Here is a 26,448-nt window from a genome sequence, read left to right on the forward strand (position 1 = left end):
AAGAATTGGTTCATGTTTAGCGTGCGTCTTTCGAGTTTCCAAAGTTCACGGATCACCTTAAGATCATAGTTAATGAGTCCTAATAAAGGGGGCCTTATATTAACAGCACCAAATTCATCCAAATCTGTGCCAATTCTTTGGTTGCGCTTTCGCTACGGACCGCCGGTCTACTACCTACTTTTATACCACCCCTAGCGTGACTTTAACAATTCCACCCCTTGCGCACGGTATGCACTTATTCTACAGTACAAGGTTATGAAAACCACAATTACATTTCATAACTCTGTACTGGAGAGCATTTTCTTATTCACTGATGATGCCGTGGATCGACAAAAGCTCGTAGAATATTTCTTATCCCCTGAAGCCCTACGTCGTATATCGAAAGAAGTCTGGGACGAAGGTTCCTGCCCGGGAAGGAGAGGTGACTAAGCCAAAAACAAGATGGCGTCCTACGAGTGGTAAGTGATATCACGGGATAATCTTTTATTTTTCGTCAATTTTCAGCATCGTTTTCACCTGTTTTCTTGCTGTCGCTTATTCTATATTCTTCTCTATTGTTTAAAAGTTTGTAAAATAATATAATTTTCTAAAGTGTGGGAAATCTAAGTTGTAAACACAAATCGAATATATTATATAGCCTGAAATCATCTGACAAGCTCCAGGCAAGCTCCTGCTGTCATATATGATCTGCTCCGCATGTTTGCTACATTTCTTGACGGATTGTAAGCAGTGTTTCATAAGCACTTTCGAGTTCCCCGAAAATCTTAAGAGGCCCTGCCAGGGTAAATTCCGACAAGCGACATGGCCCAAAAAGTAGCGACAACATGCTAATAAAATCGCGACAAACGACAACCTTTATGGAAAAACTTAAATTCCGACCAGGACAAGCAATTTTCCTTCAATTAAATTACCGACAGCGACATGAAGAGCGATAAAACTACGACACGGCACATTTTTAAATTTAGACAAGCGACACGGGAACCCCCCCTGGCAGGGCCTCTCTTAAGGACAGCTTATGCTCTGTCTTTGATCAAGAGAGAAAACTGTTCCACCCCTTCCCTACCTCTCCTATCGTTGTGATAAACACACACTTGTTCACCTCACTACAGGGTTGCTCGTACAAGAAACTATGAAAAGGAAACTGATACACCTCCTTGTGAGGTCGTCCATGATCACCCGCTGAAAATGGGTTCTGTTATTGTAAGTAGAAAACAGCCATGATAACTGCGATGTGTGACAAATGCCTACTGCAGACTTGCAGACTTCCCTTATGATTAGCCTGAATAACACCCCGGTTAACCTGAAAATGCTCCGGTTAGCCTTAATAATACCAAGGTTAGCCTGAAAATGCTCTGGTTAATCTGTTTATGGTTAGCTCGCAATAATGGTAATGGTAACACGATATAATTTTTTTTATACTGGAAAAAAATTCTGCAAGTTTGCAGTCTGCAGTCTGAATTTGTTGCACACTGGCCGCGGCCGCACTTGAGAGTTAACTGGGTTAATTTTTTAGAAACCCGGTTAAAAATTTCCACAAAACTTAACTAGGTTAAAGTATGGTTACCAAAACTAACTCGGTTACCGGTAAATATTTTTAGCGACCGCATTACGATCAGACCAGACTGAAGTGATGTCATGATTAAGCTATTTGAAAACAAGCAAAAGCGACCGGCTTTCATGATAATTTTATTACTTTCTCGTTTCTTCTCCTGCTTTTAAGATTTATTTCAATGCATTCTCGGCTTACACCGCTCTATTTTTTCCGAATGCGTTCTACGCAAATTTCAAGCCCAGTTGTTTCGAATATGTTGATCTTCAGCAGCCGTTCTAAGGCTCATCGCCATATCGAAATCGCCTTCAAGACCTTCAAGTGCACGTTTTTCCAAGGAATTGGCGAAGGGACGGAAGAGATCATCAGAAACCACGAGAGCCCTGTCTGAGCCAAATAATCCGCATTTCTCTGGTGGTTCTAGAGTTTCTTAATAGCAAAGGAAATTATAGAATTAAGCCACGAATTGTGTCCGAACGCCATGTTTGCATGTGATGGAAAAGAATATCTTCTCTTACATGGAGATGATTGACACATTTGACGAATAAAACAATAGTTGAATCTGATAAGAAACTACTAACCTGGTTAAAACGACCCAGAAAGGTAGTTTAGAATTAACCTAACCCAGTTAAAAAATCTATTGTTCTTTGATTAATTTCCATGGGAACCGCTAACCTGGTTAAGAGTCGGTTAACTCTCTAAATACGCAGCTGCACTAGACATTTTTTAACCCGGTTAATTTTAATTGATTAATTGGAAATAACTCGGTTAGCTCGCCAAGTGCGGCCGCGGCCACTGATAACCACCCTGCCTCAGCCGGTAATGGAAATATATGTAATTACCGAGTTAGGTTATGAATTTTTTTTATCATTATTTAGAAATTAAGAAAAGTTACATATTACAAAAATTGACACTGCTAACAAGATGGAGCTATAGAGCTGACAAATAAAATACACTGGTTATAAGAAAAGGTGTAGGTTCCAACCTGAGAAAAGGAAAATCCAAAGGTATCTCTTGTTGACCTCAAAAAAATGTACTGCCAAAAAATTCTCCATTTGAACTGTAAGAAGTCAATTAAAAATTTGTTTCTCCAAATTTCCCCAATAAATGTATACATAAAAGTACATACTGATACAGGAGGACAAAACGAAGCTGTTCCACAGAAAAGCTGTTCTGATGCACTTTCCAGCTCGGCTGAGAAAAAACATTGAACCCATCTTTCTGGCTTTTTGTAAGCACTTTTCTTGCTTAATAAAGTATAACATGTAAAATTTCATGAAAATCTGATGACTCGTTCGTTAAAAAATCGTGCGTTTCTCAGCCAGCTGGGAAGTGCATGAAGAACAGTTTTCTGTGGAACAGCTTCTTTTAACCCCGTTTTGTCCTCCTGACTGATAAAAGCAATTTTGACTCAGTCATCCAAGAAATTTTGCATCCAATTCTGGAGACTTGGAAATTTGGTGTGCAAGAACTTTTTATGGTCTTTTAACTGGGTCACTCCCAGATAATATAGGAGTTTGCAGGTCTAATATATAGGGCTGCACTAGTTTCCCTCACCCTGAAATGTAGTGGTACAATGTGTGATTGGTTTGATCATGTATACAGGTGCATTTTGAGCTCAAATTATCATTTGTAAAATCTGTTTCAGAATATTGACAACACCCGGAAAAAGTCAAGTACCCCATCTGATAGTTCATCAAAAGGTTCATTGGCAGCAGATCCTCTGAGCATGATTCAAGGCAAAGCAGATACTTTTGATGGTCTTGATCCATTGTCCATGTTTGCTGCTCAAGAAGCTACTACAAAGCCCTCTGTACCTGCTTCTTCTCCAGCATCAAAGAAAGAGAGGGTTTGTATTGAAAATGCTGAAAAAGTGTTCTAAAACTGGGACACTTCAACTAAATTAATGAGAACTAGTATATTCCGTTAGATGTTCAAAGATGTTTATTTAGGGTTAAGTTGCCTACCACTACAAGGCTGCAAATAATTTTTCTTCACTTGAAAGGACATATGTCCTACTAAGACATATGTACCGCCGCCTGGTTAGCTCAATTGGTAGAGCACCGGACTGCTGTGCGGGAGGTCGTGGGTTCAAACCCCAGACCGGACCAACACTCAGGGTCTTAAAATAACTGAGGAGAATGTACTGCCTTTGTAATTACATCTGCAAATGGTTAACCATTCTAGTCTTCTCGGAAAAGGACGATAAACAATAGGTCCCGTCTCCTGTTTCTTCAGTCTTATAACAGGGGACGTTAAAGAACCCACACACTATTCGCAAAGAGTAGGGCACGAAGCTCCCGGTGTTGTGGTCTGGTGTGTAAAGCGCATTTGAATGTATGAAAAATGCGCTATATAAATGCATTATCATTATCATTATTATTACTAGACACCATCTTGGTTGGACAAAACAAAATTATGTGGTCGGACAGATTTTTATTCATTGTTGCTGTAAAATGATGTACGATCAAAAATTTGTCTGGACATCACGTCTGACCACACTTGGGATTTCGTCGGACATTAGCAAATTTTGGTCAGCCAATGTCCGATGGCCGACTGTTATTTGCAGCCCTGCACTAATTTCAGAACAGTTTAGACCAAAAATCTTTGAAATCCCCGTGACATAGTCCCTTTAACTAGTTAGGTACTTAGAATTAATCTTGCATCCGGCAAAGTCTTTTTGAGTTTTCTTTTCTTTAATCTTTCTTTCTTTTTCTCTTTCCTTTTTATGAAATGCAGTTTATTGATTCCCTTCTCCTTCACAGGCATCTTCTTTATCTAAAGGAGAATCTAGCAAAAGTGAAAGTGAAGATGATTTCTTTGAGCCTTGGTCCAGCAAAAGATCTGGAATCCTTGCTAAATACACAACATCTGAGAAACTCTCCATTACCACAGTAAGCTATGAATACCGAGTGGAGCCCTGGGACCCGTAAGGGTTTGGGTGGGCAAGCGGAGGGGAAAGGAGGGCAGGGAGGACGAACAAGCCGGGAGGGACGAAACGAGCGCACAAAGCAACAGCCTGGAGTACCGGAGAGGGGGAAAGCGGATGGTCCAAGGATGGACCATAACTGGGGGGGCTATAACCAGAATTTTACGGTATTTTACATACTGGCAGATAGATTACTGCGCATGCTGTGCATTAATTTTAGCCTTTTAAGTTCTGTTCTCAAATATAATTTTTTTTACTGATTATTATACATTTATTTTTCTAATATTAGTTTTGAGAAGATGGAATTGACAGTTTTGTCTTTATTGATGTATTCTTGTTTCATTTCTTGTAAAATTAACTAAAGGCATTGCCATTGTTTATGACCATGCCATCAAGAGAAGACTGAATTTGTTGGTGTTTGCTGCTTACCAAAAGTTTAGAAATTTTTGGTTGGAAAGTAAATGGGGCAGTGACTTTTTTTTGGAATTCTGTTGGCATTTTGAGTTAGTCCTTTCATCCATTCCATCCATTTCATTTCATTTCATCCCAGAATGGTCACAAAATTCTGTACTATATTTTTCATTTTCACCATTTCCAGTCTCTCAATGGAAAGTGCCATCTCTTGTGGTTGGTTTGCTGATTTTGAAAAACAAGCTTACCACTATCTACCGGTAACAGTCATCACGACTGATTCTTTCTGGAAAATGGTTAACACCATGTGTTGTTTCATTGAAGTGTCCACTTTTTATTCTGAGTCAATCAAAAATCCTTTCATGTGAAACTTATAAAAGTATAGTATGGTCTCAGTAAATTATGCACGTGGAATGAATTTGAACATTGCATATACCGTTCCCCTGAAGTTTGTCCAATATATAATTATAAATTATTATAATTACTCAATTTTCTTTATAGAGTTTCTTGTCATCATCTGATAAAGACAAAAGTAAGTAGGTTGATATTTTATTTTTTACCAGTATATATATATTTTGTTTTGTTATTTGCCAACTCTCTGCTTTTAATATTATGTTATTGATGCAAACTGGTAAATGGTTCTTATTTGTTTTGTAGTTGTAATTAAGCAACAAACTACAGTCACAGATAAAGTTAAACACAGACTGGAGCAGCTGGATGACTTTGAAGAGGTGATTGATTTAACATTGAAAATTGCTGGGATTCTTACGGGTATCTTTCCCATATAGAAAGCTATTGTTTTTCAGAGTATGAAGAATACATATTTACTGTTATATATCATGACATTGCATCTGTAACTCAGCTTTTATAACATGTTTTTCAGGGTTCAGTTAAAGAAATGCTTAATCTCAGTCAGCAGGATTATGTGAAGAGAATTGAAGAGTTGAATCAGGTGAGATAAAACTGCATGTACCATATTTATTCGTCTATAAGCTGATCTCGGCTATAAGCCGAGACCCTAAACTTTTGGTAATTCGAACCAGTTAGACTGACAAAAAATAGACCCAAAACACTCAGCTAAACGCTAAGACCCAATATTTCCTTCAAACTATAAAACTATCCATGCGCAGCAAATCATCATATTTGTAGAATCACAATTATGTAATTGAAAACAACAACAAATTACTGATAAAAGATGAATTTTAATAAATAGAACCGTACATACGCATGACAGAAATATTCACCCGAATTTGAATCCCATCTCAAATAATCAAGCTATTAGCTATATGTAGTCATGTACATATAGCTAATGTAGGAGAAGTGTGTACGGCACTGAACCATGCACTGATCAATCACCGCAGTACATGTTGCATTTTTGAACAGTGATGTATGGACACAGATGCCCAGAACTAATGGTAAATGTCGCACAAGAAGGGATGGCCACGAACCAGTTTTAATAAGCTTTCTCAGTCTACATGTAGACAGCATGCATTTAACAAGAGAAGTCTGACCTGTAAACTTGGAGGCTAAACTAAATAGACTGCATTAATCAATTCTAAGAAATTTTTAAAAACATAGTAGACTTCCCACAGAACCATATTTCTGTGACCGAGAATGTGTGCAGGCCAAGTTAAGGAGACACTGTCCTTAAAAGAAGATCAAAGAATTAATGTAAGCAAATACCACCCTGTGCATAATTTTCTTGGTGTGTTAAGTAAGAATTCCCACAAAAATATTAAGTTTTTTTTGTTGACAGGCTTTGATCACAGCTTGGGAATCAGATCAGAGGGTGAAGGCACTAAAGATCGCTATCCAGGTCTGTACAACTAAAAAGCACATAGATCTACGCAATTATGCGCTAAATACAAATGTTTGATTTTATCAATGGCTTATTTGCAACTGATGAAGGGGTTATTCCCGAAATGTCTCTTTTTGAAATAAGAACAATTTAAGCACTTTTTAAACATGTTGTGTACACACTGGAAACATGAAGAAAGACAAACTAGACAAGCACAATGATACAGTGGAATCCGGATTTCTCCCACCTCCTGATAATTGAACCAAAAGTCATTTCCCTTGGATTTGCATCACTCAGTTGACCAAGTGCTGCAATTTCACTCCCTGAGTTCTCAAACTCCTGATTACTTGAATCAATTTTTGTTTCCCTTGGAGGTTTGACACATTGGGATTCCACTGTACAAACATTATAAACGTGTACTATATTTTAATGATAGACATAGTTAATGGCACAATAATAATTATTATTATACATTAGAATTACTTTGAAACATGTGATTGGTCAAGAGCATTCAGTCAATATACAGTAGCATGTGAACTTGACATGATAACCCAATATCTGCAGCATCTGATATTGGGTTATCATGTCGAGTTCAAAGTCCGCCTAGTTTCCAAGCCCCTCGTCCGTGTAGTGCTGTCACACTTTTGAAAATATGGCTGAGCAATTCGCCTCTGTTTCCGAAGGGGAATTGAATGTTTTGATCGAGAACAAAGATTCTAAAAACACCAAGAGAACAACAAAAACAAGTGTAAAAATTCTGAATGATTATTTGAGGGAGAAGAACCTGGAGGAACCACAAGATAAAACCGCCTTGGCCAATGTTCTGACGAACTTTTAAGCCGGCGCTAGAAAAAGTGATGGCAAACTGTTTGAAAACGTATAATAAAAAAATTATTGAATTCGGTTTTCGCATGATATCTTGAATTATCAAAACCTCGTGTCTGTGTTATAATCTGCCTCAGCCTAAGGCTTCGGCAGATAACACAGGCGGCAGATAACACAGACCTTGGTTTTGATAATTCATGATATCATGCTCAACCTCATCCGATAATTGCTTAATATTATACTTATAGTGCTCAGTGTTTTTCCCTTTCCTTTGGTCATAACAAAGCTATGATCAGACCTTTTTAGGTTGGATAGTGGAACAGATAAAACATTTTGATTGGATTAAATTGGCAAAACATGGATTACCGGAGTGTACCTATTAATGTTGAGGCCAAAACTCATTGCACCTGTTCAAAATGGAGGGTGATCTGGTCCAATCCTGGTTTGGGAATAATTATGTGACAACACTTCTTTTAAATTGTTTTCAGTGTGCCAAGCTTCTTTCTGATGTGTCTGTGATTCAGTTCTACCCAAGCAAATTTGTTCTTGTCACAGACATACTCGACACATTTGGTAAGTTGGGTTGTAGAATTAAATTATAATTTTAACAAGCATAATAAACAGAGTTTTAGCCTGACATTCACAAACCCTGGTTGGATACTATCAAAAATTTCTAATCCAAATGTTTCCTCCACAGGAAGGCTGGTGTACGAAAGAATATTCCGCAAATCCAGCACCTTTACACCTGGCAGTAACATACCCACCATGCTTCCAGGTAACAACAATTTCATTAAAACAAATTTAGACTTAAGGAGGCTCAATGTAGTTTTTTTAGCCGAAGGGTGGTTGTTTTGAAAATTAAAATTATCTAGGAAGCCAATGTTCGATTTTTGCCAAAATACACCATAATGATCAAATATGACCAAATTTTATTTTTTTACCCGTCACTTAGTCACAAAGGTAACCATAGCAACGACTGACATTTTCTTTTGTTCTCAAACAAGCTTGATTTTCTCGAAATCTAGATTGACTCTTGGTGTTTATTTTTTGATATGTTAAAGTTTAGTAAATTGACTAACTGTTGACGAAATTTTAGAAAAATCTGTAAGAGCGTTTTCAAGTAAATCAAGAATGAAATTTTCAGAAAAACACCGTTTTAATATAAAATAGGCACTTTAAAATTGTTTTGTATTATTTGAGCACAGTTACTCTCACTAAAATATAAATACTTACACCATCAAAGATCATTAACTAAAAGCGAAAGAGTTTTTGCTTTAATTTGTTAAAATATATCGCCTGCCGATTGTAGGAAATTATAAGAAAATACCAAAAACTTCATTCTTGATTTACTCTAAAACGCTCAAAGATTACAGATTTTCCTAAAATTTTGTGGACAGGTAGTCAATCTTCTATACTTGAACATATCAAAAAATAAACACCAAGAGTCAATTTAGATTTCGAGAAAATAAAGTTTTTTGAGAAAAAAAAAAAAATATTTGTTTGTAATTAAAAAAAAAAAGGTAAAAAAAATTAAAATTTGGTCATATTTGATCATTATGGTGTATTTTGGAAAAAAATAAACATTGGCTTCCTAGATAATTTTAATTGTCTAAACAACCACCCTTCGGCTAAAAAAACTACATCGAGCCTCCTTAACCTGTTGATGCTTCTTTAAACAGATGACACCTCATGAATTTTTGAGTTTTTATGTAAATTATAAAAAAATGTACCGGTACATTATTTTATGCATCTTTTTATTTCTTCACATTTAACAAAGTAAGGTTATATGAGGTTGTTGAAACTTTTATTGCAAATTTTCCTTTTAGAAACTTGTCAAGAATTAATAGTTTAATATTTTATTATTTTTTGTTTGATAGAAAAATTCACTCCTGACCAGGTGCCAGACTCTGCCAAAGAAACGTGTAGAAACTGGTTTTACAAGATTGCTTCAGTGCGAGAACTTATTCCTAGATTGTATCCTTCAGAATTTTATTTTATAAGACAGTTTAAATAAATTTGTAAGTAACCAGTAAAGTTCAATTTTTCTTGACAAATTGAAGCTATGTGGAGACAGCAATACTGAGATGCTACAATTTCCTTACCACTGGGTTAGTATGCTTATAAATAAACAGTGCATCATGTGGAGAAAAATGCATTTAATTTCATACATTTTAAGGAAACATTTTACTCTGATGAAGGTGGACAGAGGCCACCGAAAATTTAGTGTTTCAAAAGTAAGATCAGACGAATCAATTTAGTAAAGTAAAAAGGAAACAGTTTGTTTGTTTTTTATTTGTTACAAAAGTGACAAAGAAAACTGATTATTTATAAATGTGGGTATAACATCATTGCAAATTGTTTCACCCTTTGTTATAGCAAAACTGAAAACTGATTTGCTCGTCAGAAATACCTATTGGCATAATTGCTCAAATAAAACACTTCCTAGCTACATGTACCGGTAAATATTTTAACTTTTGAAACTTTTCTCTTATATGTACATGCATATACACCTTATGTATTAAGCAGTTGTTATTTTAAAATGTATTAATGCAAAGGTTTCAAAGGACTGCGTGTTTGTAATAAAATCTTAAAAAACAAATTTAAACCCATTTTAGAAGTGTGTGGTGTTTCTCTATCTACGTCATTTTACCAGTTGATCTGTAACTAAATACTTAAGGCGACTCTCATGTTCTGTTTCAGAGAGTTTTCACAAGCTCTAGTGCGCCTCACTAAAATGATACGAGGCATGGGTGACCCTCTAGTTGCTGTGTATGCAAGGACTTATATCTGTAGGGTAAGGAGTAAGCACTAATTAAGTATTCTATTTGTTCTGATATCAGGGATTTAATGTTTTTTGGTTTAAGTACAAAGTACAGTGTAAATACTAAATATGTAACAGCCATATTTACTTGCTGCAGAGTGTTTTTAAAATAATGTGTTTATTTTAATTTTTAGGTTGGCATCCTAGTAGCTCCTGACGTTCCTGACCATTTGATTGAGAACTTGTTCAGCTTCATAATCAGTTATAAACAGGTAACATTTATCAATAAAATATTTTTCATACATTCAAAGCAAGTGTAAAAGGAAGCTAAAGTGAGCTCTGTCACAATGAACCAGAACTTGACAACTTGCTCAGGCAAATCTGGATTGAAAGTTGCAAGTTGCGGCCAGCAAACTGTCAATCAATATTGGAACATCAACATTGCAAAGTTTCCATCAAAAGAACATCTTGTTTGACTGTAAGTCATTTGAAGCTTTACTCATGATCTGTTACTGTGTAACTATGCTGTCCATCTCTTTATCTTTACAGCTTCAAAGCGACACAGTGCAGAATATTCTCGCTGAGCAGAGGCTTGGTGAGTAAACTATTTTCTAGTCTCCTTTGAGGCCACTGTTTGAGCTTGTCACAAAATGCTCCCTTCCCCACAAAAAGAAGCATTGCCTGACGAGCCAAATAACGGATCTGAAGGAGAATTTTCATGAATTAAAGTTGATGCTGCTGCTTTTCAGAATTCCTTAAAGTAAAATGTACATTGTATAGTGAGGTCAATTTATATCAAGAAACGTTTTTTGAAAACTTTTTTGACATCTTTCTGTTGCTTTTCCGATAACCTTTCATCCAATCAACCAGCCAAAAACTGCAATGAATCCTTGCATTTTGTCAGCACATGCCATCAAATAAAAGAAGCTTGTGGCCAAAACGCAGTTAACTGTGTTGTCAAGAGGCAATGGTGCAACATAATATTTACTGCTACAGTTAACTTAGACTATCTAGATGTCATTGGCTTATATTGACTGTTTGAGAAAGGTATTATACAGTCTGTGACTCAAGCTCCTTGAAAAGAGATTTCAAGTTCTCCCAACAGGGGTTGAACCTATGACCTTCAACACACCAGTTGGACGCTCTTCCACTGAGCTAAATGAGACTCATGGGAGTAAGGCCTTTTAACTAGGTTCAAGAAAATATGAAGTATCATGTTCTCTTGCCAGGTTCAAATGTGACAAACACCCTGCATACTGCTAGGATTAGTTTTGTTAATAAATGGGATATGTATTCTTTCAAACATGATACTTGTTCACAATCCAGAGATGCCTCAGTACCTTCAGTTGTATCCTCCTGGTTTGGACTGGATCTTACAGTGCATTGCACAAAAGAGCCCAGAGGTGAGAAGAAAATCTGTCCTTCATTATTTGCTCCCACCACATATGTTCCTTCCTTACATCTGAGGGATCAATTTAGGTTTCTGGGAAACTGCTCACCTACCCCTCCCCAAACCTAACATTTTGCCCAAAGCGATAAGTAAGAGTTATTGTTAGGTTTGGGGAGGGGTAGGTGAACAGTTTCCCAGAAACCTAAATTGATCCCATATCTGAGGGTGAGACTTAAGTAGTGTCCACCTTCATCTGTTTGCACAGAAGAACTCGAGCCGCGAAAGCAGAAGAAATGGAGACATCATTCTCCCAAGACCAGAAACAAACATGACTAGGAACTCCATAAAGTACCGAGGAGCAATAGCGTGGAACAGTCTACCCAGCAAAAAAACGACCGATCATTTAAACGAATTCAAGCAATTATTAACCAAACTTGACTTTACTAAAATGAATTTCGATTCCACCGCAGCCCTCATAAAACATAAAGTTAACAGTTACGAAATAAGAATATTATTAATAAGTTAAACTCTGAAATTCAATGAAGCAAGCATATAATATAAATATATATATAGATAAAGAAGTTTATAGTTTAGATATTTTAAGGATGCATATAAATTTTATTCTGTAATTAACTAATTTAAGTACACGACCCCACCAGCTCTGCTGATTAATTTATCGTGTTTAAATAAAGTGATTCATTCATTCATCTATTAATTAAAGTGTATTTTTCTCGTTTAGTCCACACTTACAGATATCCTGAATCGCTGCAAGCAAGAATGTAACAGGTCAGTAAAAAATATCATCCGTTGTAGAACGTAAATATGATTTCTTTTCTTGCTTCAGCTGCAATTTTGTAACATCGGGATTGTGTTTTCTTTCCCTTAGCGCATTATTGTTAAACTCAGTTATCACAGCATTCAAACCAGAATATATCGCAGAAAGGTTAGTGAGTGCGCCTCTGTGTTTTACCTTTGTTTTGTTACAGTCGAAACAGGTCACATGTATGAACAACACTACTTGTGCCCGCAACTTTCTGGGAGTCGCTTCTTTTGGTTGGTTGCTGTTTTTGTTGTTTCTCGTAGTTGCGTTTGAGGTCGCTACTTTCCGGGGGGGGGGGGGAGTCCCCTACTTTTGGAACTTAACGGTAGCCTCATTCCTTGTTTGTTTTTCCTCAGAGCCTTGCAGTTCACAGAACTAATCAGAAATTGCGAGGAAGCAGGATTTCCAAAGGTAATTGTTACAGAAGAAAGCATTTTTTTTACATTCAGTTTCTTACCCCGGAATTGTGTAAACACTACATGCATAATAGGATTGTCGAATATTAATTATTTTACTGGCTTAATTATATGCTTGTTTGCTTATTTACTTGTTTGTTTGTTGGTTTGTTCGTTCGTTCGTTCGTTCGTTCGTTCGTTTGCTTGCTTACTTGTTTGTTTGCTCGCTTGCTTTCTTATTTTTCAATTGAGTTAAAAAATACTTAACAAAAAATAATTGGAAGTGCGACGTGACATCGTAGTTGTGTTACATTGCGTTATACGTGCCAACTAGGCAACCAATCAAAGCATGTATTATATTGTTGACATTGAGGCAGCCAATCAAATCATGTGTTATATTGTTGTTTATCTTCAGCATCACCTTTACAGATCTCTTGGACTGAACCTAAGTCTTTGTGATCCTCCTGAAGCACAGAGACTGCAAATCCTCAGTGAGGTAATCAACCATTTTCGTAATCTCCAATAGATTTTTTCCATAAAATAAAACAAAATAAAATAAAATAAATAACACTCAAAGTTATAATTCATTCAAAAAAACTATTTCGCACTGAAAGAAACGGAATAAAGAAGCAAGTAGAGTAATAAGAAAAGCCAGTGGAGCGGAAAAGGAGAAGGCACAACAAATTTGCAAACCAAAGTCTCCATAAATTATATTTTACAGTTAAATTACATTTTATAGTTACAGTTCTGTAATTTTATTTTCTCAAGGTCTGGAAGGTGGTGATGAAAATGAAGGACCCGACGGTAAGTGCTCAGTGAGCTTTCTTTTACTAGTATCTCGAGCACGATATAGTGAGTCATTTTTTTGCCTTGTGCAAAATTACCTTTTTTCAAAGGGTGAGTAACACTTAATCTGGAATTCAAATTCAACCGATGTTTTTATTTTTGCCGTTTGAAAGTGTTGTTTACGGCTAATTTTAAGTTACAGTTTGATATTGTCCTAAGATAAAAATATTGGAAAACATGATGGGAAAATGAGTCAAGACAAGAGAATAGATATATTCTCTTGGCCAAGATAACTTATAAAGCTAAATTTGGAGTTTGACAGATGATTGACTGACGTCATTCCTGTTTTGAAAATCGGGACTGACAGGATTGAGAGCTGATTCACTTTCTTTGTCTTTATCTCCTCAGGACTACATCAGCTGTGCGGATGCCTGGATAGAGTATGTTTGTAAGCACTTCACGGTAAGTGCTGATCAATTTCCAATTTCTCTTCACATTTTTGTAACACATTCAAGCAGGCAGGTTATGAGAGGTCAGAACTTGATCATCTCAGGAAATGATGTGTTGACGAAAAACCAAATTCTTCAATAGAGGATTATAGAGAATGTATGAAAAACTGTTAGGAGAATTTCGATTTCGATCTTGGGACTAAAAGGTTCACAAAAGATGGAAGTGTTAGCATTGGTCAAGAAAATTTAAAGTTGGTACCAAACCAGTGCCCAGTTGTTCAAAGGGTGGATAACAGGGAGCTTTAGCAATAACGACGCCGACGCCGAGGATAACGGCTGCTACAAGATGAATTTATATTTTACTCGAGAATCTCGCGATTATCTAGATGTATTCATTGTATCTAGTGCTTTAGAAACAAGCTGCAGCTGAATATCTAAAGAAAGCGTTCAAATAGAAATATGAAAATTTAGCCGTCGTCGTCCACGGATCTTCACGAGAACTTGGTCATTTGACGTTGTTGTTTTGCAAAGAACGGCCAAGAAATGTACCAGGATTTAAAACCCCACGTGCAGGGCTGTTATTCTGCTCATACAAAATCACTTCTCTATCCACCGGATAGTGATTTATCTGGTGGATAGCGTTATCCATCGTTTGAACAACTGGGCAGAACGAGACTTGACAAGGGTTTAAACTCCCATTTTGCCTACGCTCTCGGCGACTCTGATCGGCTGACATTTTTATAGTGTAGAGAAGAACAGTGTGTTGAAATGTTTTTAAACTAAAATTGTGTTTTCTTTTCTAAGAAACGTGAAGTGAACACTCTCATTGGTGACGTCATCAAACACATGACACCAGAACGATCGTTTGAGCAACATTACCCTCAGGTACTGTACGTACATGCATACATCCACCTGAAGTTATTTACTGAACGTCATAGTTATAGGTCATATAGATAACAGACCTTGTACCACAGTGATTTTTTTATCGACTCACCGACTGGAAACAATTTTGTTTTCCACAGCTTCAATCAATCATGTCTAAAGTGCTGGACCATATTCACGACTTCTCAATTCTAGTAGCAATGGTTAGTATATAGACGTATATTATGCTCGCGTTTTAACGAATAAGTATCATAAGTATCGTTTTCTCGAGAAACCCTGTGTCCGAGAATGGATTGAGCCCGCGATTTTCGGCGGGGATGTTGCTAAGTAACATGACCTGTGTCGATGACGACATGCTGACGTGACGACTGCCGGAGTGAGGGCGTGCAGTATCGCTGTACATTTTCTCAAGTACCGACACAGGAGTCACTGGACGAGTTAAAATACAACAAACAAGTAAAAATGTCCGTAGATTATTGGTTCTTGAAAAGTCTTGCTAACAAACATGAACATTAATATAACTTTGAAACTCGACGTGCCACTTGCTCAAGTGTTTCTGATTGATTGTTGACCTTTTCTCTTGCAATTTATTGTCATTTAGGTTGATTTCCATGTAGACAGTACTGTTTTTTGCTTACATTTAGTTCTTTTTTTCCAGGACAAGTTCCTTCCCTTCTTGGACATGTTTCAGAAAGAGACAATAAAAGTAGATGTGTGCAAACTAATCATGGAAGCTTTTGTAAAGTAAGTCTTCATCACACGACACACAAATTTATGCCGATCTAGATACAGGAACATTAAAACTGTCTTCACTATTCGAAAAGAGTTGGGGACGTTAATGTACTTCCCTGTTTCAGTGTTTAGAGCGGTTTTTGATTGAGTGTCGTAAAACTAAAACCAAAGTAATCACTCTGGCCAATCACAAAAGACACAGACAGTCCAGTGAACCAATCAAAACTCGAAGCAAATACATGTAGCTGGCACGAAGCGTGGGAAAACGTGCGCAAGCGAATCACGATTGGTTTTGGTTCAGTTAACTTTTGATTGACTGAAAAAGTGGCGCGAGTGTTTAAACCAATCACTAAGCGTAGAAATCGCATAACCATTGAAGCAGAAGTCAGTGAATTACTTTCGACACTCAAATGACAACTGCTCTAATAACATTTAGTATGTGTTGGGTTGGTATCATGAAACTAAAATGGAATGATGTAGGCTGCCATATGCGTCTGGTCTCATTCTTAGTTCTGCATAAACTGTAAAGCCAATTTGAACGTATACGAATGGAATGTGTGCTTTAGAAAAGCACAACCATTACGTCATGTAGCGTGCAGTAAGTGTGTCTGCGTGGCCTGCTTAACGTCATCTGTGATGTAAACATGTGCATCATCAGCCCATCTTTTCAGTTTGGGAGGATAATTCGTGTTATGTTATATAACAACAAGAGCAAATGTTTGAAAACATGATTTGTTTTCTTTCTCGCAGATATCAACAGGAGCCGACAAATGACCCGGTGGTGGTGAATGCTTTGTTGTTTGTTTCCAAGACTATGCATGACTCTGTGAAGTAAGTAGCACGGTAGCAGTAGATATTTTTGTTTACTGTGGTTTAAACGAACGGAGCAAAGTTGCTAAGTTCTGATAAGTTTTGACACAGAGGTATACCCTGTAGCAACGAACAGTGCTATGTACGATTCACAACTGCACTACGCTACAAATGTATATGAACTAGCCTTTGAAAGTCGTCTGGAAAGAACTTTTAACTAATAACATTGATGAATATTTGCGAAGTTGTTTTGATCATATACCCTGCTCTAACACGTCGAACACTGTAAATGACCTCCAACCGTCAACATTTGCTAGAAACGGTCATGACACCTTTTTTTAAAATTTAAACCACCTACACCTAATTTTGTACCAACAATGCGGGACATTAATGTTGGGACACTAAGCACAATTCTGGGCCAAATGAATGCTAGCTTTTTCCCCCAAGCAATGTTGAGAATTGACCATCCCACACACCAAGATCACGGCATATGTTTGTCAATAATGCTTGGGGGGAGGGGGATAGAAATGAACAAGAACAGTGCCAAACCCATTTTTTGACGTACAAATAGGATATTTGGTATGATTATAAGTGCCCCAAGTATTTTTTACCTCCATTGTAGATCGTACTTTTGTTGGCATCGGAAACTCCAATTTTTTACGAAAGAAGCCTAAAATATTTGTTACTTATCTCAACAGTGCTTTAACACTGCTTGACGAGAAGAGGGTGATAGGTTATCTTATTACTGGTTTTCTACGCAAGGTGGGAATTCGCTCATTGCTGTCTTTGTTTGTTTGCTTGTTAATTATTCCCCCGCTTGAATGACGTCTAGGACTGGACTCAAAAATTTCATACTGATGACGTAGCTCTACAGAGATCCGTGTAGCATCTCTGATTAGTTGATACTTGGGCGCGAAAATTCAAAATCAAGAAACAGCCATTCCTAATCATGTATTACAAGTTAGCCCTCGATAAGAAAGTAAATACTAGTTTTGCAATTAAAAGAATTCTGTTTAATTTTCTTTAGACCCGGCTTTAGATTACAACCGTTTATTCTTTAAATGATTTTACCACGATATTTACCATTGCAGATCGACTTTGGCCGTGATTTTGAAAGGCAGCTAGATTCTTATGTGGACGCTCGTTCGTCTTTCTCCAATCTGGAATCCGTTCTTGTAATGCTTGTACAGGTAACACAACATAATTCAAATGATTTAAGACTGTAAGTTACGGTTAACAAAAATTAACTAGCTAACTGTCTGAGGCACTTAGTTGTTTATTAACTGGAAGTTGATATAGGTCAATTATCCGCCGTAACGAATGTAGAAAAGCTATTTTTTTTAAGCCTTATGGTGGATTTCCACTGACGCGTAAATTTTTACGTGCGTAAAAAAAAATTAGAGACAATGTATGAATGGCCTGCGTAAACGTGTACGCAAGACGTTCATACATTGTCTCTAATTTTTTTACGCACGTAAAAAATTACGCGTCAGTGGAAATCCACCTTTAGCCTAGCCTGCGAATACAGCCGCCTCTCATTCGCGTCCCGCAACGAAGAGCTGTATTCGCAGGCTAGCCTTAGCCCTTCGTCGGGAATTTTTCTGCTCCAGCGAAAGGCTAAAGCTTCAGCTTTTCTAAATTCGTTACGGCGGATAATTTACCTCAATCAACTTTTAGCTGACAATTTAAAACTGTTTCACTTGTCCACAGAGGCAGCACAACGGTTTCTAAGCAACTTTTAACAACTTTGAATATCTGAGACATTGATTTACTTACTTTTTCTGGAGTATCTGGAGACGTTTGGTGATACGAATTTTGTAACTAAAATGTACTCAGTTTAACATTTTACATGTTTACTGAGATCACTCATCAGACTGGTTTCTTAGGCACCTGAGAGTAGGTAATAACAGCATACTGCTGTTTTCTTGTCAACAGAGTGTTAATTTGTTAGCCATGCGGACCCGTGAAGTGGTCAAGGGAAACCACACTCGAAAGACTGCGTCCTTCATCAGGGTAAGAGAAATAACAAACAGTCAAGCTGTGAAACACATGATATTTGACATTAAACTACCTTGGATTCTCTAAAAAGCTACATGCAAAAACGTACAGTCAAACCCCCTTAAGAGAGCACCTTTCATAAGCAACCAGCCCCCTTAAAAGCGACCACATATAAAAAGATTTTTTACAAGCAGCCAAATTGCAGTAAGTGAAACCTCTAGTAAGGGACTACTTTTCGTCAGCGATCACCCTAGCGTAGTTCCAGTAGTGTAACGTAGTGTAGCAGCTCTCACAAGCTTGTAATTCTATTGGTCCTCTAGCGTAGCAGTTGCTATTATTTTGGCGGCTAGAAACATTGTTTCTACGGTTGTTCTATTGGTTTCTCAATGGGTAGCGCGCGAGCAATTCATGTGAGACCATACGAGAGCTTCTACCAGACCCCTACAGAAGATTCAACTGAAGTTATCCTTACAAATAAATTTTAAATTACTTAGTTGTAAGTTATTTGATTGCCATGAACTGCATCTAACAGCACGATTTCCCCTCCCTTTCCCCCACAGGCTTGTGTGGCGTACTGTTTCATCACCATTCCCTCCATTGATGACGTTTTCACTCGTCTCAAGCTTTATCTCCTGTCAGGGCAGGTCGCCATGGCAAATCAAGCCCTCAGTCAAGGTCAGCGGAAAGTTACCATATGTCATGCTCATGGATTTTAGTAACGTTTAGTGAGTGCTTTATGTCAGGATAGTTTAAGGGAAGGCTTTAAGTATTACAAATGTTGAACGTGGTTTAAATTGTATGGCACTGCCCTTTACCAGTATTAAATCCTTACTATTTAAACATCACTCCTTGGATTGGTTGCGCGAGGTTGTGAATCTCTTGTCTTGCATATGGTCTTCATTTAAATGCTATTTATATACAAATATGGCAGCAGGGTGGACGAGAGGAGCCTGGTGCTCATTCGCAGGCCTTTCTTGAAATGAAGTTGGAAGTGTATGTTGAACTGCTGGAAAGGTCAAAACCCTATTTTTACTGCATGACTGTTAAATATTATCGGTATTTCTCGTTTCAGCTGATGCATTTTTCAAGGCTGCCATAAGTCTTATTTCCGAAGTGCCTCGTACAATTGGTAAGAAATTGTAATTCAAATAACAGGGAACTCTGAAACTTTTTTATGAGCTCCGTAAAGTCTTCTTTTGAATGTGTTCTGTAAGATACTTTTTTCTTACTAAGTGCATTGTAGGAGTTTATTTAATTTTATTTTACTCAATTCTCCCTTCCACCACCTCTAAAATCTAATGGCCCATACTATTGTTTACTGCACCCTGTAGAGTTTGGTGCTAGAATTACAAAAACAGCGCAGAGTTAGTGGTTAGTAGTATACCTAAATGAGCTTACTCTGATTACATTTGTCTCAACTTGTCTTTTTTGTTGTCTTTTAGAAATCGACCACAAGGTGAAACCCTCGGAGCCGTACCTTCTCGCCTACATGAACAACTTCTTCTCTACCTTGCTGGTGGTTCCAGTACGTGTTAAGTTGTTGTTGTTTTATTTTTGTATCCGAAACTGCGCAGCACATTCGTGTAACGTTATACTACAAGCACCTCGCACGACTCTGTCCCCGCGCTTCGAGAAAATCACCTAGCACGAGAAGATGCCTCCGCGCGTCGTGTCTCCTCGTGCGAGCCTTATTTTTGCGCGCGATCGCGCGCTAGCTCTTATCGCACTCTGTTGTATAAACACGAGTGATGTGTGTGGGTTTTTTCTACAGGATTCGCCTGATCAAGGTGCGTTGTATCTGGTGCGAGGCTTGCTGAATGTTGTGCAGGAATACACTTGGGAATTAAACAGTGGTGCGAAAATGAGTGTTTATTTGAACGCCATTTGTCTTCTCTCCGCCATGAGTCAGGTTTGTGTTGTATTTGGTGCTCATATAATGACTCATTCATCTGAGTCAGCAGTGACAAAGTGCTAACTTATCCTAACGATGTTCTAATAAACTTAGCAGTCAGGTTATGAGATTGAAGCACTTCATCATCTTTGAATTTAATTCTGGCCAGGAAAAAACTTTCGAACGCAGTCACGATTTCTCGAGGATTTTGATGCGTCTAAGCAGTTACACTTTTTTTTAGTGCAGTGTTTTATAAGACTGACATTGTACAATATTGTGACGGTTCGTGAGGGCTTTGTCGTGCCCGATAAATTGCTATGGTATGATCACTAGCGTTTGCGTACTGCGCTGTGAAGTGGAACAACATAAAGAAACACAAGGAAAACCCCATTACCAGCTTGTTCTAATACCGTAATATTGCTTTATTATGCGTTTTTAACTTAAAAACGTACTTCAATTAACACTCCCATGACTCGTTTCGAAACGTTTTTTTTTACTCTACTTATAAGCCCTCCCGGATGTAAGCCCCTCCCTTTATAAGCCCACCCAAAACCCCTTACGAAGTTGTATTAGCCCAGGGCTTATAACCCGAATTTTACGGTATCTGTGTCATTTATTTTCTTTCCCTTCTTTATTTCCATAGGAATATTTTATCTATCACGTCGAGAAAGGTACGTGTTTTAATTCAAACTTAGTTTAGAATATCGTTTTGTATCTAGATTGATTTTGCTTCAGGCATGCGCTACACAGTAAGTCTCTTCGATGACTTTCAAAAAGTATCGCCTTGTTTAAAGGGGCTATGTCACGCAATTTTAGGCAATTTCGACACTGACCAACTGTTCATAGAATTAACTGAAATGTCACAATAACGGCTTAAACCTGTAGAAGAACTCAAAGGAAACAGAAAGGCCAAAAAGAGCCATGGATGGGCAAAATTCGAGAAGATTGAAACGGATTGCGTTCGGGTAAAAAAGTCGAGCCGATTTTTTTCAAGTTTATCTCAAAATGTATGAGCATGTCATTTACAATGCTCGAAAATCATCCTTGTTTGTTATTTGGCCGTGATTTTGCCAATAATAGACTTTTGCTCTGCCAATTTAAAGTTTAGAGCCCTTAATTAAAGAACAAAATATAAATACCAAAAATACCGTGACATAACCCCTTAAACGCAGGATAAAAAATATCATATGAAGAAAGAAACCAACGAATTAGTAAATTCTGCAGTTGGGGAGAAAAAGAAAGAACTAAAATAACATTTATTTTGCAGTGGACTCAAACGACAGACTGTATGGTTGTGATAAGAAATTCCTGGCGGAGATCAACAAAATCGTTTCTACGCTGATGGAAGCGGTGTTTGAGCACTTGAAGTCCTTAACTTCTGATGAAGTAAGTAACCTTTTTGCTCCAAAGAGTTCCGAAGGTTTAAAATTGGAAATCAGGTACAAACAGGCAATACTTCATGAAAGTACTGCTCGATAGCTTTCATTTGGATGGTCACACACCAGGGTTTCATGCACAGACTTAAAAGTTAGAACCACCTTGTACAGTATAAGAAACAGTTCCACATGAAAGTACTGCTCAATAGCTTTTATTTGAGTGGTCACACACTAGGATTTCATGCACAGACTTTTAAAAAGTTAGAACCACCTTGTACAGCATAAGAAACAGTACCACATAAAAGTACTGCTCAATAGCTTTCATTTGAATGCCTTCGTCACACACTAGGCGCCTTTCATCCACCGACTAAGTTAGACCAAATTAATTGACCCCAGTTTTGGACACTGGCTAAAAAGATGCATAAGATTTCTCTGAAGTCCCGTTGCTTATCCTCAATAATGTTATTATTGTTATTTTATGTATTCTGTGATTAGGCACTGAAGCGACAGGCCGCCATAGCCATTGGATTTTTCAACAGGTAAGCAGCAAATTATTATTATGTTTTTAGCTCGAAAAACACTCCAGTTCATTATGGCTGAAAATTGTTCGCGTTATGTTTCTTTCAAGGCTGTTGTGTCACGCAGACCTCTCGCAACCTCAGTTAGCTACCCTGGCCCTTAACCTGTGGAATCTCGCTCAAAAACACGGCTTTGGAAATACTAAATACACGGTAAGTTATTAAAAGAAGCATAGGTTTTAGAATAAATAAAATTTCGTGTTCTATTACTTTAATAAATATTCTAAGCAAAAAAAACAACAAAAACAAACAAACAAAAACAAAGTCCGCGTTCGAGCCTTGAGGCCCATACAGCCGGAGCTTAATTCCGGTTTCTGAAGCGTGAAAGAACTGGGAGTATTTCTACTCCCCTCCCCCACCCGCACCCCCCGGATGTAATGCAGTAGTCCATTGCAAGGTTACCTCCCATCATTAAATTCGCCGGTACCTATTAATACACCTCGGCGGAGAGAGGCACTGTGAGAGTAAAGTGTCTTGCCTAAGAACACAATACAATGACCCCAGCCAGGGCTTAAACCCGGAACGCGCGATCTGGGCCGGGTTGTTCGAAAGCCGATTAACACTAACCCAGGATTAAAAGTTTATCGAGGGTTCAATTTCTTGTGGATAAAAGTGTTTTTATTGCTTATGTTTTGTGGAGCTTGAGATTAGTCGATGTCAAAAATGGAGGACAGAAAATATAAACAGAAAACCTCAATGAGAAGTTAAAAAACTGAAATCAAACTTCACACTAATCCTGGATTAGCTTAATCGTGCTTTGAACAACCCGGCCCTGGAGTCTAGCGCGCTAACATTAAGCCATCACATAATTTTTCTAAGCGTTGTGTTTTGATTCAACAGCTGCGCACTCTGGAGTATGTGAAACAGAAAGGAGCCTCGGGATACAAGGAGTTTGCTGCCATGGCACAGAAAATGAGTCTACAGACAAGAACATAACATGCGTTCAAACTTATGGAATTGGCCTGCTGCAAATGTTTCATTTTAGGCTCGTGTAACTCGATTCAATGATTGATATGAAGTCAACAGTAGTATGATAACAAAATGAGACCCCATCCCCTTCATCCCCGTTTGAGGGGAGGCGGATTGGGAGGGGGGGTCTCGTATGGATATATAAATGGGAAAGTCCGTTGTACCCCTCGGGTCCTGGTAACGCAGCGCCTCATTTGGCAAAGACCCTCAGACGTCTGTCTTAAAAAAATGTGTAAATATCAATGAGTAAATGTGTACTGAATGGTGGTGCAACGTAATTCTTTTTTACTTTAGTGATCATCTAAATTCTCCCCACTCTTAGCTTTATATGTATCTTAGTGCTGGTTTTGGGAATCCAGTAGTACATCAAGACAATTTTCCTCTCGCTGATGATTTTCTTTTATTCTCATTACCTGTTCGCTTGATAATATATTGATATTTTAAGGAGAATTTTGATGTTGGTCACTCCTGACACGGAAGGTGCAAGATGCTTCAACTAATCAAAACGAAATGTTCACACAACCCGTCAGCTAGCTTCAATACAGACCTAGATCTTAGTCTTTTTACACTAGAAAAACATATCGGAAAGTAATCATGACTGAACCATATTCAGCAATGGCCACTTGGGATAGAGCGATTTTCACTTGAATGTGGAAAGTAATTCGGGTTTGCTTTGGTTTTGCATTACAACGCTTGGTGATTGGTTAAAACACTCGTGCCTTTCTCTCAACCAATCGTTTTCCCGCGCTTTGTGTCGGCTGCATACATTTACTTCGAGTTTTGATTGGTTCACTGGATTGTTTGCGTCCTTTGTGGTTGGCCAGAGTAATTACTTTGGTTTTGTTTTTACGACACTCAATTGAAAACTGCTCTATCTCGGAGATGTCTGTTTGGCTTTTGCTGTCATTAGTTCACAAGTAAATATAGCGCAAATATATTGTAAAGAAAATAAATAGTTTATTTTTTCAACTTTACTTCGCGTGCTTGTCACTAGCGTTGAATGGGAAACTGATCTCGAAATCTCTGGTTTCTTCATAAAATTAATTTATGGCATTCCTTGTCGTGTCAAGATATTCGGGACCTTGATTTTTATCTAACTAATTTCAAGGTCTTCAAATTGCTTGAAAAAGACGTTTCTGTTTTTGCTCCATTTGACCGCCAAATTAAGCAACGTAATCTTCTTTAGACCGAAGAGCAACATTTGGGCGTTTCAAATCCCAGAGGGGGTACTCCGGCTTGTAAATGACGGGGATGATCGAATGGAGGCAAAACTCAGGACCCAAAAAAATCCCTAAGTCTTCCGAAATTACCCAAAAAAATCCCTGGACCAAAAATAACCCCCCCCCCCCAAAAAAAAAAAAAAAAAAAAAAAAATCCCTTGTCAAATTACCCTTAAATTGCCAGAAGGGGCAATAAATGAACAAAAGGAAAACCATAAAAAATTGAATGCGCGTGTTTGTTTATTCGTCATACCATAAATACGCCAAGGTCGCGCCAAGGCACTTAAGTTCGTTTTTAATACCCAAAAAATCCCCTATTTAAATCAAGTCACCCAAAAAAATACTTGCCAAATTTTCCAACCCAAAAAAATCCTGGAATCGAAAATTTCAAACCCAAAAAAATCATTCGATCATCCCCGTCATTTACAAGCCAGAGTACCCCCCCCCCCACCCTGGGTTTCAAATGTTAAGACGTTTTCCATTCTAAACAATTTTCCTTGGATTAACCCTGGGGAAATCCGCGATTGATAGTGTTTCTCTCGATAATTATGGAAAACGTCTGACTTATTCTACCACAGTGTTTTTTAAGATATTCCATGAAAGTTGTATCGAGCATTTATTATGTAGTATTTTAAAGCCGAAAAACCTCAGTGTTGTAAAATTGAATTCAATACTCCGATGTTTACCATAAGTAAAAGGTAACCTGCCACCCAGGGGGGGGGGGGGGGGGTACTTGCAGTATACATGACGGGGGGGTCCGACGGAGCTTCATATTGGGAACCCAAAAAAATACATGAGCCTGAAATTTTACACCCAAAAAAATACCTGGCATCAAAATTTTTTTTTACCCCAAAAAGTACAAGACCTAGCACTTCTTTACTGATTTATTCAATCGAACAGACTTTAAGACCTAAAAAAATACATGACAGATCTCTTGACCCAAAAAAATACCGAGCGTGTCAATTTTCAACCCAAAAAAATACGTCGGACCTCCCCGTCATGTATACTGCAAGCACCCCCTCTGGGACCTGCCATCAGGCGTTCTTTTTCTCTTCCGCGCTGGTGTTCTAACCCAGAGGTCCTGGGTTCAAACCCTCCTCCCTGCCACCATCTGGATTTGTTTCTCAGTCATCCCGAGTTCAAATCCTCGGTCACGCTTTGTATATAGCCAAATGGTCTGCCTCCTGCTAGTTGGGATTTTTTAACTATGTTATGTTCATTTAAAATGTTTCTTTCGTCCGTCAAAGAGATATGAAGCTACCTTATTAATCGGGCGGGGCCTGGGCCCGATTCATAATCTGTGTCAGATTTTTTTGTTTTGTCGGTAAATCGATCCAGACCTACGCGGCCCAGCCGGCTCTTCTGTAACAGTCACGCTAACCTGCGATCAGGCTTTCTTTTTTTTCGCGGCGGAGGGAAGGCGAAAAAAGGAAAGCCTGATACAATTACTTGTGAAGTCGTCTGCCGCCCCCTAATTAAAGTAACTGTCAACGTCGTCTAGAATGTCGGCGATGCCATCAGATAAGCGTGATTAGCGCCTTCAAATTATATTTTTACTCTCACAAACGTGTGTTTGAATAACCCTTTTGAACGAGCGATCGGATGGTTTTTAAAATTTGTTTTTTGCAAAGGCTGATTTTGTGTAAGGCTCAGGTTAGACATTTCAAGGTTGTAGTTTTCGTCACTGGCACGATCGTCTGGCGTCTTTGGTGGTGTGATGTAATAATCTTCGACACCATTGGTGATAGATCACGCTCTTGCCGAATTCCGTCGGAAGTACCGCCAAAACATCTTTTCTTTCACAAACTATTCGTCGAATACACTCCCTTTGTTCGTCTTTAAATGTTTTGTGAAAAAAACACTTGAGAGATTTTCTAAA

At 38.0% G+C, this 26,448-nt stretch overlaps 1 protein-coding gene across 1 annotated transcript; it reads left to right on the forward strand.

Moving 5' to 3' along the window:
• The first annotated feature begins 429 nt into the window (after positions 1-429).
• LOC144631384 (VPS35 endosomal protein-sorting factor-like) lies at positions 430-24,323 on the forward strand. Its single transcript, XM_078489806.1, has 38 exons — positions 430-458; positions 1,110-1,200; positions 3,198-3,398; positions 4,315-4,443; positions 5,391-5,421; positions 5,547-5,620; positions 5,773-5,841; positions 6,646-6,705; positions 8,001-8,085; positions 8,210-8,287; positions 9,390-9,486; positions 9,573-9,620; positions 10,213-10,306; positions 10,468-10,545; positions 10,823-10,868; positions 11,600-11,676; positions 12,403-12,449; positions 12,550-12,606; positions 12,840-12,894; positions 13,294-13,374; positions 13,647-13,682; positions 14,073-14,126; positions 14,918-14,998; positions 15,136-15,198; positions 15,654-15,739; positions 16,478-16,558; positions 17,236-17,299; positions 17,629-17,727; positions 18,473-18,550; positions 19,096-19,210; positions 19,608-19,664; positions 19,978-20,060; positions 20,307-20,444; positions 21,070-21,097; positions 21,694-21,812; positions 22,298-22,341; positions 22,431-22,533; positions 23,221-24,323. Exons 1-38 carry the CDS (start codon positions 442-444, stop codon positions 23,314-23,316), a joined length of 2,940 nt encoding a protein of 979 aa, XP_078345932.1. The 5' UTR covers positions 430-441; the 3' UTR covers positions 23,317-24,323.
• Positions 24,324-26,448: the final 2,125 nt, after the last annotated feature.

This window comes from Oculina patagonica, chromosome 12 (assembly GCF_052425735.1).
Source record: "Oculina patagonica isolate OP01 chromosome 12, crgOcupat, whole genome shotgun sequence".
NCBI lineage: Eukaryota > Metazoa > Cnidaria > Anthozoa > Scleractinia > Oculinidae > Oculina > Oculina patagonica.

What these genes read in the sequence shown, in the direction of transcription:
- LOC144631384 (XM_078489806.1), top strand. An exon ending in CACTAAAGATCGCTATCCAG is followed by an intron (nt 6,706 to 8,000) that starts GTCTGTACAACT and finishes AATTGTTTTCAG; the next exon opens with TGTGCCAAGCTTCTTTCTGA. An exon ending in TCTCGCTGAGCAGAGGCTTG is followed by an intron (nt 10,869 to 11,599) that starts GTGAGTAAACTA and finishes TTCACAATCCAG; the next exon opens with AGATGCCTCAGTACCTTCAG.